The sequence below is a fragment of the Myotis daubentonii genome, chromosome 12, assembly GCF_963259705.1.
Source record: "Myotis daubentonii chromosome 12, mMyoDau2.1, whole genome shotgun sequence".
NCBI lineage: Eukaryota > Metazoa > Chordata > Mammalia > Chiroptera > Vespertilionidae > Myotis > Myotis daubentonii.
Window position 1 is genome coordinate 61078322 of NC_081851.1, and position 13288 is coordinate 61091609.

At 35.3% G+C, this 13288-nt stretch overlaps 1 protein-coding gene across 3 annotated transcripts in view; it reads left to right on the forward strand.

Moving 5' to 3' along the window:
• Positions 1-12910, forward strand: part of HNRNPLL (heterogeneous nuclear ribonucleoprotein L like) — a 29891-nt gene extending 16981 nt beyond the window's left edge. For all 3 annotated transcript variants that reach the window (XM_059660072.1, XM_059660070.1, XM_059660071.1), the window contains 6 exons: positions 4357-4574; positions 8050-8171; positions 8649-8850; positions 9807-9864; positions 9950-10048; positions 11860-12910. In XM_059660072.1, coding sequence (XP_059516055.1) covers positions 4357-4574; positions 8050-8171; positions 8649-8850; positions 9807-9864; positions 9950-10048; positions 11860-11915 — 755 coding nt within the window. In that variant the 3' untranslated portion in view covers positions 11916-12910. The remainder of the gene's footprint in view (positions 1-4356; positions 4575-8049; positions 8172-8648; positions 8851-9806; positions 9865-9949; positions 10049-11859) is intronic.
• Positions 12911-13288: the final 378 nt, after the last annotated feature.

Below are 13288 nucleotides of genomic sequence, written 5' to 3' on the forward strand. Positions count from 1 at the left end.
AACTTCTCTTTTAAAACTTCTTTAGTTTTTTTAAAAAAAGAAAATTCTTTGGTTTTAATGTTTGCTATGTTGGTAAGTTTAAGATTATGCAGCCTAGAATAATCTTCTTCCTCAGGAAAGAGAGCTCTCAGGCTATTGTTCTTGTGAGTAGATGTTGAGAATTGCTGTTGATAAGATTAACTGGTTATAAGTTCTGTGGTTTTAAATATTTTTTAGTTTTTATTGACTCCTATTTTGTGGTTTAAAGTTGAAGTCCAGTGCTATTTGGAATAGAAAGTGGAAATTACTTTATCATAGAAAAGTCCCTGGTATTGCCTATTGTCTGAAATATTTTCAAATTGCCTACATGCTTGATGACCATTCTTAGCTGTGAATTTTAGCTTATTCCTTGTGGTTGTTTTTTGAACTCCAGGAATTTATTACGTTTGTGTTTGTTGAAGTTTCTATAGTAGCCTTTATGGCAGAAGACATTGAAACAATATGCTATATCAAAACAGTAAGTGTGGTGTATAGAATGAAAATCTTACTACGGACTGACAGTTTAGTGAGTGTGTTGCTTGATAATTTGTCTTAGTTTCTTTGACAGTGTAAATGTTAACAGTGGTCGTTTGGATAATTCTGACCCTGCAGTAACGAAACACTTATTAGGAGCCCACTGTGCTTTGCATAATGGAGGTTACAAAAGAATTCTAACCGCAAGTCTGTAGTGGAGTGTGGAATAGATAACTGTGTCATGGGTGTCAGCTGAAGGTTAAAATTGATTAATGTTCGGCAAAGCAGGCTAGAAAAATCTGTGAAAGAATAAATGAAGGACAAAGAAGTCTACTGTAGTAGTGTTGACACATACTTTTCTCAGTATGAGTTTTCAGGTTTTCCTTCCTTTATAAAATTTATCTTATTGTAAAATTATATAAATAAAAATACGTTTTATGCCCTAGAAGAACTTTATATATTTTTAAAGCCTAGTATACAATACTCTGTCAATTTCATGCCCTAATTTATTTAGAGTGTTTGTGTGTGTGTGTGTGTGTGTGTGTGTGTATAAATTTTAAAGCACAAGTTTACTTAAAGAGATGAGGTAGAAAATTCTTTGGAATGATGATGGTTATTAAATAGGGCTCTTTCAGTCTCTGGAGAATACTGCTGAAGAGGAATGGTTGTGGTGGGGTTGTATAGGGCATCCATTCTGAGCTATGTCCATTGAAATATTTAACTGAGAATAATTCTACTTTCCTAGAGAAGTATGAAGAATAGGGTATAGGAGGGGAGAGGGACCGGGAGTAGGGTGGGAGGAGAGAGAAGGAGAGGGAGAGAGGGAAAGAGAGAGAAGTGAATAAAGAGGCAGAGAAGTAGATGTGAAATTGGGGAAAGGTGATGATGGGAGTGGGTGCTAGTGATACTGAACGTTTTTAGAAATCCTGCAAATCACAGCTGTATCCCTTAGATTTAGCAGTTCCGCAAAAACAGACTTATTTGCATTTTTGTGCCATATCACATGTGGCTTTTCCTTTATGTTGGTATGTAAGAGGTTTAATTATTTAATTAGATTAAATTTGTTATTTAATTTTTATAACAGTTTAAATCTCTACTTTCAGAATTCTTTAGCTCTTTTTAATTTGGGAAGCCCAGCCTATGAGGTGAACTGGTAAAAGCCCTTATACTTGAGAAGTTGCAAAAATAAATATACAGATTTATTTGGGGTGAGCCCAAGAAAAGCTTGTGGACCTTTGGATGTGGTTCCTGGACCAAAGATTTTAGAATATCAAAGATAGAAAATGCCTTCAAAATGTTAATAATGCCTATTTATTATGTAGAATTTTTTCACATAAGTGAATTTTTTAAATACCTTTTTTGCATGAACTAGTTAGGATAGTTCTGTGTTTTTCTTATCTTCCTAAACAATGTAGGCAACAATTTAAGTTTTATAAGTAACATAATTTAATTCTGATGGCTAATTATAAACTTAAGTGATACTCTTGCACTGAATTTGATTTTTACATAGATAGTAGATGTCCAAGTTTTTTACTTTGGCCAGCTTATGTAGAATGGAAGGTTTCTGCTGCTTATCTACCAGACATCTTGCCGCTTTCCATGGAAAAGAAAATTTAGTGATAATAGTAAAGTGTCATTATTGTACACTTTACTATTAAGCAAGTGGTGGGGTGCAATATGTATGTGCACTTTTCTAAGAGGGGTAATAATGATTGATACATGACCCCAGTGTATGTATAACAGTTTAAATTAGAGGCCAAAATACGTATAATTACAAGTAACTCACCCTGACCTTTTTTTTTTTTAATATATTTTATTGATATTTTATAGAGAGAAAGGGAGCGAGATAGTCAGAAACATCGATGAGAGAGAAACATCGATCAGCTGCCTCCTGCACACCTCCTACTGGGGATGTGCCCGCAACCCAGGCACATGCCCTCGACCGGAATCGAACCCGGGACCCCTCAGTCCGCAGGCCGACGCTCTATCCACTGAGCCAAACCGGTTTTGACCACCCTGACCTATATTGATTGTTTTGATAAACTACCAATTACCAGCAGAAGAGCAGTTGAAAACCATGACCAACTTAAGACAACATCGATGACAATGCATTGATAAGTTTTCTCCTATAACAATGATTTTCAACCTTTTTCATCTCATGGAGCATATAAATTAATTACTAAAATTCTGCGGCACACCAAAATTATATTTTTTGCTGATCTGACAAAAAAAAGATATAATTTTGATAGATTTACACCAGAAGGTTATTGTCATGTTGGCTATTGTCATTTTTTTTATTTGACGATCTAAGGGAAAAGAGGTCAGTGTCCCTGACTAGAGCCAGGTATTGCATGTTTTAAAAATTCTTGTGGCACACCAGTTGAAAATCACTGCTTTATAAAATTGCAGGAATTCACACCATTTGCATGTGCCCAGTGGTGGTGTTGCTATGTTATGAATGGCAGCTATACTTAGAATACTGAATTGTAGTCCACATAAGCTCTAGTAGCATGCTGTTATACCAGAATATAGTAGTTCTTAGTAACTCAGTAGATGACAAGTGTACCTTAGTCTCATAAAAATGAAAGTCAGAAGCATTATATACTCTTCACTTTTGATAAATGAGGAAAGGACTTGGGATTTTTAATTGGTTTCTTGCCCATCAGGAGGACCTTTGCATGTTTCAAGAATGTGCTTTTATAATCACTAACTCAGGAGCTCCTTAGATGTATTTCTGAGCTATTTATCTTCAGCTTAGTTGCCCCATTCTGAGTTCTTAGGCTGTAAGAACTTTCTCCAGACTCCCTGATTCCTGTCTATTTCACTCACTCGAGCTTTATTTTTCTTGTTACTTCCAATCTGTTGTGGATGGGAAAAACAGATGAAGTTGTTTAGAACTACTCCGAAGTTAGCAGGTGAATTCTTAAGGATTTTGCAGTATAAGAGATGTAGATTTTTGTGTTTCTGTGACATCAGGTTCAGGTACTCAGGCATTTTCTTCTGGTTCTTGATGTTGTTGCAAAATATGGGTCTGAATAGGTGTGATATTAAATAAATTAGTAGTAAAATAAAATACTAACCTGAAAGTACATTATAGTAAATTATATTTAAAGGAGAACCATATAACTTTTTGTTGTATCTGTATATAGTGTTCTAGATTTCACTGTATATGTTATTGTATTATCCTCTAAAAGACACTGGCAGAAGGGATTTTTTTAAAAACTTGAGGTATAATGTATATCCAGTGGCCCAAAGATTTACTCTGATTTCCCCCTCCCTATCTGTGGCCTGAACTTACATACTTTTTTGGGGGGTTAAACTACTGTGTTTTTTTTAAATACAGAAACACAAAACATGTTGTATGCAGATACATGCAGGCCTATGTATATGGGATCTGGTACAAATGTAAATTTTATTAATTCACACAGGTTATATTTGAACATTCACACATTTGAGTTTTCTTTGGCCATACGTCAGCCTAGTTATAGTAAGAGCTTATTTTTTTGCATGGTATATTGTATTTGCTAAAGTTGTGTTCCTCTTCCTTTCTTTCTTTTCTTTCTTTCTTTCTTTCTTTCTTTCTTTCTTTCTTTCTTTCTTTCTTTCTTTCTTTCTTTCTTTCTTTCTTTCTTTCTTTCTCTCTCTCTCTTTCTCTCTCTCTCTCTCTCTCCCTCCCTCCCTCCCTCCCTCCCTCCCTCCCTCCCTCCCTCCCTTCCTTCCTTCCTTTCCTTCTCTTTTCTCTCTCTCTCTCTCTCTCTCTCTCTCTCTCTCTCTCTCTTCCTCTCTTCCTCCCTCCCTCCCTCCCTCCCTCCTCTTCTTCCCTCCTTCCTTATTTCCTTCCTTTCTTTTTGGTCATTTTTATAGGATCGCATGGTCCGTTGTTGCCTTTACCGAGTCGTTACAGAATGGGCTCTCGAGATACACCTGAGCTTGTTGCATATCCATTACCGCAGGCTTCTTCCTCTTATATGCATGGAGGAAATCCCTCTGGTTCGGTTGTGATGGTTAGTGGATTACATCCACTAAAAATGAATTGTTCAAGAGTCTTCAACCTATTCTGCTTATATGGAAATATTGAAAAGGTAAGTTTCTTTTTTACAATTTTTTTTTTTTGCTAAGATAATATAGTAAGAAAATCTGAAAAGGCAGCAAATACAGGGTGTCCTAAAAAATGTATATACACTTTTAACAGCTGATAGCTCAGTTTTGAAAATGAGATGTATTTTGATAAACACTGCCTTTATAATTATTCAAAATGTGTGTATACATTTTGGGGGGATATCCTATATATGTTTTCTCTTTGAGTTAGGAACATTCAAGTTATTTTAGTAATGACCCACATGAGCTAAAAATCCATTAGGTAGGAACTCCAGAAATTATTTTTGTAGGTAAGTGATCAGTATAGATTGTTGCTACTAAAACTATTTTTTAAATAATATAAATAGAAGTCTAAAACAGTTTAATCAATTACTGGAGTATTATAGGCATAAGTCTTATTTTATAATTTCAAAGAGATTTAGCATTTAGCATGTTGAACTGTGGAATTTAGAAGAACCATACATAAATATGTCTCAGACTTAGCCACAAGTCTAGATTTATATACTTGCCTCCCAAGTGCTAGAGTTCTTATATCTTCTGAGGAACAGTGCACTTTTAGACCCATTTTGATAGAATGTGTCCAGAACTTTCTGTTTGGAGGCTTATACTCCAAAAGGAGCAAAACATTTAAATTAAACTTATTTTGAAGATCTTTAAAATTTTAAGTTTATTTTCACCAGATAACTAACTCTGTGGTTCCCCCAGGTCTGTGATGTTTTGTTCATTGATAATCTTAGAAATACTTAGGATACTCCCTGTCACAAAGCAGATGTTAAACTATTTTTGAAAGAATTGTGGGAAATTTAACTGGGAAAATGATTGGTAGTCTTAAGTTACTAATTGTTTGAATCACTTGCTAATTTGAGTTTCAATATTGTGGTAATGATGCTTTCTCTGTTATTTTATGTGATTTTTAATGTTCTTTTCACAACAAAAAAGTATAAGTACGTGAGTTTCTTGGTACTCTTAGTTCTTACTTTAATTCTAAAACTTCCCTGATTTGAGAAAGGAACTTGGAAAAATCTCTGAAATAATTTCCTCAACATAACTATTTGACAGCATTTTAAAAAAATAAAATCCACATTTGGTGTAGGGGGGATACATATAGAATATTTCTACTTATTATAACTAGCTAAGACTACATGGGACAGATTTAGCAACATTGGGAAAAATAGTTCAGATTTTTTTCATACAGACATGTATCTTAGACACCTGGGTGTTTAGTAAGGTCTAGGAGCCTCATGCTTGGTAACTAAATGGGCTAATGGGTATTTTAACCTTCTTTACATAGTGTTACTTTTCTGTTTGTGTTTTTCACATTGGTAGATATTGAGTCAGTTTAATCAACATCTTTAGTAGATCTTTGTCTTTTATGTTATAAACTGACTAGAGGCCTGGTGCACAAATTCGTGCACCAGTGGGGTCCATCAGCCTGGCCTGTGGGATTGGGCTGAAACCGGCTCTCTGACATCCCCCAAGGGGTCCCAGATTGTGAGAGGGCACAGGCCAGGCCGAGGGACCCCCACTGGTGCATGATTGGGGCTGGGGAAGTACATGGGAGGTTGGCCAGCTGGAGAGGGACTGCGCGAGGGCTCCAGGGTATGTCCATCCTGTCTCACTCAGTCCCTGTTGGTCGGACCCCAGCAGCAAGCTAACCTACCAGTCAGAGCATCTGCCCCCTGGTGGTCAGTGCACGTCATAGCAAGCAGTTGAGCGACCATAGCATATCATTAGCATATTACGTTTTGATTGGTTGAATGGCTGACTGGTCAACCGGACACTTAGCATATTAGGCTTTTATTATATAGGACAGGATAGGATTATTGTATGATTTAAAACCCAAATCACTTTGTCTAATAAAACTTAAGTTTTCTGTATGTTATTTGAACAATTCTAGTCTCTCATTCCACATATCAATAACTAGAGGCCCAGTGCACAAAATTTGTGCACTGGGGGAAGGGGGGGTCCCCTCAGCCCAGCCTGTGCCCTCTCACAGTCCAGGAGCCCTTGGGGGATGACTGACTGCTGGCTTAGGCTCGCTCCCTGAGTGGGCTTAAGCCGGCAGTCAGACATCTTTAGCACTGCCACCACTGCTGCTGCATTCCCCAGCCATGGGCCCGGCTTCTGGCTGAGCAGCACTCACCCTGTGGGAGCACACTGACCACCAGGGGGCAGCTCCTGAGTTGAGCGTCTGCCCCCTGATGGTTAGTGCACGTCATAGTGACCAGTCATTCCATCGTTCAGTTGATTTGCATATTAGCCTTTTATTATATAGGATTATAAAACATTTTAAATGATACAGTATGATACATTAAACTCAAGCCATCATATTCTTAAAATGTCTCTATATAGTTAACTTTACCTAACTTCTTTTAAAGATTTACCAGCATAAGAACTTCACATATGTATTTACTTACTACTAGATTTGTAGATGTTATTGGATTTAATCAATGGAGAAAAATTTTGCCCATAAGAAGACAAATGAAACCAATGTTTTGCTACAGCTGAATTTTGTTCAAGTATAGCTGTAGTATAAAAATGCTAGGATAGCCCATTGAAAGTTGTGATGGTGAATATAAATGCTATGTTGCATTTGTTGTGTAAGTACATTGACAATATTCCTTTGAGGTTAACTGATAAGGAAGCATGTTCAAGATGTCATAGATGTTAGTGGCACTTAATAGGTATTCACAGACTTTCCAAGGGGTCGGAAAGTCACTATGCCGAGTGATTTTCATACTGTATCTCATCTAAGACTTACGGCATTTACACTAAAATTGGAATGATGGAAGAGGATAATGTGGCCCCTGCCCAAGATATTATGAAAACTTGTGAAGTATTGCCTATTTTTTAAACTGTCTCTGCCTTGCACAAGTCTTTTACTGGAAATGTTGTCTCAAGGCCATCTTGTATTATTTCTTATATAGGATTTTGTATATCACTGCAATAGCACTCTGGATATTTGGTAATTATTACTTTTAAATTTCTGACTTACCTACTAGCATATAAACTTCAAGAAGATATGGTCTGTTATGTTTACTGGGGAGAGCCTAGCACAGTGCTTATCAAAGCATTTTGGGTATTTAATAAATATTTGTTAAATGAAAAAATGTTGAATCCTGTCAGGTATTATTATCTCCATGTTATAGGGAAGTTTAAAGCTCAGAGAAGTGAAGTAATTGCTATAGGTTACACAATTGATAAATAACAGAGCCCAGAGTAAGCCTGTGCTCTTCTTCCATGTGTTATACAATATAATTATAGTCTTTTTAAAAAAATTTTATTGAATTTTGATATGAGTTAAAAGTGTCTAGTAATAATATATCAGAATAAAAGTTGAAGATTCCAGGTGATCTTCTGTATTTGTCATCAACCACTTAAACCATATTATCTTTTAGAAATTTCTGTTACTATAAAAGGGAATTAAATGGTCACGTTTATGGGATTTTGTATTTACAGGTAAAATTCATGAAGACCATTCCTGGTACAGCACTGGTAGAAATGGGTGATGAATATGCTGTGGAAAGAGCTGTCACACACCTTAACAATGTCAAATTATTTGGGAAAAGACTTAATGTTTGGTAAATATCTTAAGTGGTAAATTTTAAAAATCTTTTTTATTAAAGACATAATTTCAATTTCAGAATATGTTAGTGTAACTGAGGGCACATCTGAAACTAGCACCTATAGTGTTTGTTATTTTAGACAAAGTTTTAGGATCATATAATTCAGATTTTGCTTACCTATGTCTGGTTTTTAGTTTTATGATCATAAAACAGCATGTTTAAATGGGCACATTTTATATTAAAGTTTTCCAATATAAGAACATATTCAATAGATTTTTTTCTAGTTAATGTCTAACATATAAGAGTGATTTAACTAAAATTAAATATTTAAGTACATGTTCAAAATATTAAATATTTAAACTGTTTAAATAGCCACGCGTGCTCTTTTGTTAAGGCTGATGGAGGTCTATATGTTAACATTATGAGATTGCCTACTTGCTGCTTTTTTCTAACAAGATACATGTTCTGTACTGGTTTCTTTCCAATCTTCAGTGTGTCTAAACAACATTCAGTTGTTCCAAGTCAAATATTTGAGCTGGAGGATGGTACGAGTAGCTACAAGGATTTTGCAATGAGCAAGAATAATCGCTTTACAAGTGCTGGCCAAGCATCTAAGAATATAATCCAGCCGCCCTCGTGTGTGCTGCATTATTATAACGTTCCACTGTGTGTCACAGAAGAGACCTTCACAAAGGTGGGCACTGAAATACAAATTGTATAAAATGTCCCTCTTTTCTTTTTTAAAATGTCATATGTTATCCTCATTTTAAAGTCTTGTTCTGCTCATCTACTTTTGATAGTATTCTGTTGTTGGTTTGTTACTTTATTTATATATTTATTCCTTGGCCATTAAACTTTTCTGGCCTCCATTCATCATTGTTCTTGTTTTGGTTTGTGGCGCAATCTTTTTGAGAGTTGGAATTAGAATGATATACCCTTATTCCTGCATTTGGAAAGTTTTCTTATTATGTTCTTAATTCTTACACTTCAAGAAGACCACATCTGCCCTAACCAGTTTGGCTTAGTGGATAGCGCGTCGGCCTGTGGACTCAAGGGTCCTGGATTCGATTCCGGTCAAGGGCATGTACCTTGGTTGCGGGCACATCCCCCCTGTGGGGAGTGTGCAGGAAGCGGCTGATCGGTGTTTCTCTCTCATCGATGTTTCGTTTCTAACTCTCTATCCCTCTCCCTTCCTCTCTGTAAAAAATCAATAAAATAAATTAAAAAAAAGAAAAAAAAAGAAGACCACATCTGTTATGTTCACTGTGGAATAACTAGCACAGTGCTTATCAAAACAAAACAAAATTTTACATGTCCCTGCCTTTTCCCCTAACTGTAGGAAATGCTTCAGAAGATAATTGATTTTCTGGAACTCCACTCCTATTGGTCAAACAGTAAATCCTGGTCTACTCTGAGAATATATATTTCAGTTACAAATCTGTGGTTTTATTGTACAGTACTAAATGTACCTAGTTTGTAGACTATCACTATTTTTGATTTTTCTCATACAGCTTTTTAATCTAAAAACATATATGACTTCATTCATGACAGGATCAAAACTTAAATGCTACCATAAAGTTTATTTTCTTAGAAAAGGTAGAAATATTATTTTGGCTATATTTTTAATGGAGTTTTATATTTCTTTAACAGTTATGTAATGACCATGAAGTTCTTACATTCATCAAGTATAAAGTGTTTGATGCAAAACGTAAGTACACACTCTCTCTTTTTAATTTTTCTGGTTAAGTTGATGACAAACAAATAACAACTGGATTTGTGATTCTTTGTTTTAGCTTCTGCCAAAACCCTTTCTGGGCTCTTAGAATGGGAATGCAAAACTGATGCAGTAGAAGCCCTTACAGCACTTAATCACTACCAGATAAGAGTTCCAAGTAAGTAATATTGTGCCATTTTTCAATGGGAGGTACCATCAGAAGCATTCACAACAATTTTAAAATAACGTTTATTAGCTTTAAAAAATACAGAGAAGTACAAAGAAAACGAGGCATATAAATCCCACAACCCACATAATACTTGGATTAGTTATCTATTGCTGTCTAACAGATTATCCCAAAACTTACCACTTTAAACCAGCAAACATTTATTATCTTACTATTTCTGAGGGTCAGTAATCTGTGTGCAGTTTAGCTGGGTAGTTCTGGCTCAGAGTCTCTTAGGAGGCTGCAGTCAAGCTGTTGTCTGGGTCTGTAGTCATTTCTAGTCTTAACTGGGGGCTAGAAAATCAACTTCCAAGTTCACTCGTGGTTGTTTGTGGGCCCAGTTAAGCTGCCTTGCCCCTTTCATGGTAACTGGCTTCCTTCAGAAGGAGTGATCCAACAGGGAGCAAAAGACCAAAACAGAAGCTACAATGTCTTTTATAACCTAATATTGGAAGTGGGGTACCATCACTTACGCTGTTTTCTTGTGATCACACAGACCAACCATGATACATTGTGAATACCAGGGCTGTGAATACCTGGAGGTGTAGGGATCATTGGGGCCATATTGGAAGCTGGTTTCTACAATACCTGTTGATCTTCTAGAACAGCTGTTCTCAACCTGTGGGTCAGGACCCCTTTGGAGGGTCGAACGACCCTTTCACAAGGGTCGCCTAAGACCATCAAAAAACACATATTGTTTTTGTCTGTGATTAATCACTATGCTTTAATTATGTTCAATTTGTAACAATGAAGATACATCCTGCATATCAGATATTTACATTATGATTCATAACAGTAGCAAAATTACAGTTATGAAGTAGCAACGAAAATAATTTTATGGTTGGGGGTCACCACAACATGAGAAACTGTATTGAAGGGTCGAGGCGTTAGAAAGGTTGAGAACCACTGTTCTAGAAGAAAGCAATGCATGTAGCCTGGAAGGTGTGGCTCAGTGGTTGAGCATTGACCTATGAACCAGGAGGTCAGGGTTCGATTCCCAGTCAGGCACATGCCCGGGTTGTGGGCTTGATCCCCAGTGTGGAGCATGCAGGAGGCAGCTGATCAATGATTCTCTTATCATTGATACTTCTTTCTCTCCCTCTCCCTTCCTCTCTGAAATCAATAAAAATATATTTTAAAAAGACAAGATTTCTTTAAAAAGATACCAGAATTGTTTCTTTGTATAATCAATTGATGACTAGTTATCTCTGCTTGGTCTGAAAAGTTAAAGAAAAATGCAAAAAATGGAATTTTTTCTGTGGATTATACCCAATTTTTTTAAGAAGTGAATTTAGAATTTGCATACCCTGTTGATCAGAGATTTAATACTAGTCCTGAATTTATTTCAGCCTATTAATATCTTCCTGTGCACTCCAGTCTTGTCCCCCTTCCCAAGTTATATTTGAATTGGTTTCTGTAGAGGACTTACCATTGGTAATATTTTCTGGAAAGTGAGCTTTAGCTCATGGACATAGGCCTAATCCCGATACTATTAATTCACTAAAAGAAAAAAATCAGTGCCTTCTAGATGTCAGATAATGTTTAGAACAATAGGAATGTAGCAATAGACAAAGTCCCTGGCTTCATGGAGCTTGCTTACTAGTAGATATGAATAAAAGTAATCTTCCCTTTAACCTTACATAGACATTCTTTATATTTCTGCTTCTAATACTATACAAAGGTAAAATAATTTACTGTTAATTCAGGGTAATCTTGAAAGTTGGAAGAAGTGAACTATTAACTTTGTTTTTTAATTTTTACAGATGGTTCCAATCCCTACACATTGAAGCTTTGCTTTTCTACATCATCCCATTTATAAGAGAAGAGCATGTTAGAATTTATGTTCATGGTTATTACAATTTTAAAGCTATACTTCATTTGAGAAATCGAAAATGGTTGATCTAATGTTGCCTTGCTTACTTTGACTTAAGATCCTGTTCTGTAATAAATATTTTGCCTTGAGTAAATCTGTTGTAAACTTACATATTGAATTGTTTTCATTTTAAAATAGAATGTCATAATGTAGACTATCTACAGCTTCCTTGTAGATTGCTCAGATATATCATTTCTAATCTTATTATTTTTCTTCCACAGTGAAAATATATTTGCATTCTTAATGCTAATTATCTGCAAGTATTTTTCCATTGTGTATGAGATTAATGCAGGTGAAAGTATTGCATTTTAATATTATAGAATTCCTATTAAATGTTTAGATGTTTAAGTATATTGCAGTTATTCATAATAAACATAACTTGTATTTATTAAGTATTTTAATCAAGTTTGAGAATAACATACACATATTAAATTTTAAGTACTACAGATTTAACTGATTTTATATTTCTGAAAGGCTAACAGACATATGGGTACACTTGTACAGTATGCACTCAAACTTATTTAATTTTTTTTTTAAGTCATTGTCCATTTGTATTGACACACCTCTGTTTCTAGTTCCAGTTTGGGAATTTTATAAAGGTACAACACTGAGTTAATGTGTTCATCTTCATTGGTTGCATGTGACTTGATCTTGAAAACATGTCTAGTATTTGACATTGAGATTTTAATAGAAGTTATGATTAACGGTGTCTCTTCTAGATAATCTGAGATCCATGGACGGGCTTTAGGGAGTCTGTGAACCCCCTAAAATTGTATGTAGAACTTTGGGTACTTGCATTTTTATTTTTTACTCTTGAATCCATCAGTAATATATGTATTTTTCTATATGGTGTAAGGTATACGGATCTAGTTTTATTTTTATTCCAAACAGATAGCTATTTGTTTCGACACCATTTATTAAACATTCTTTCTCCCAGTGGATCTGTTTTTGTTTTTTTCCTTTATTTGTGAAATAATATATCTCATACAGAGGGCAAATAAGACGCAAGGACGAAACATGGGATTTTAAGAGACTATTGAACACTTGTTATCAAGGTCATAGCTTTTTTGTTATAGAAAACTGATACAGTGATTTTTATTTTCATCTTAAAAGAAGGGAGAATATGTTTCATCTACCCAGAATAACTGTGAAGTTCAAGTTGGCAATAGTAGTTTTGTGATCTTGAGACTTTTAAACAAATTTGCATATAGAAATTCCATTTAGATCTTTTCTAAAAGCTTTATTTTGAATTTTAACATAAAGAAGACAGTTTGCCTTAATCTTTTTAGAAATGAGCTATAACAAATTTAAGAGCTATC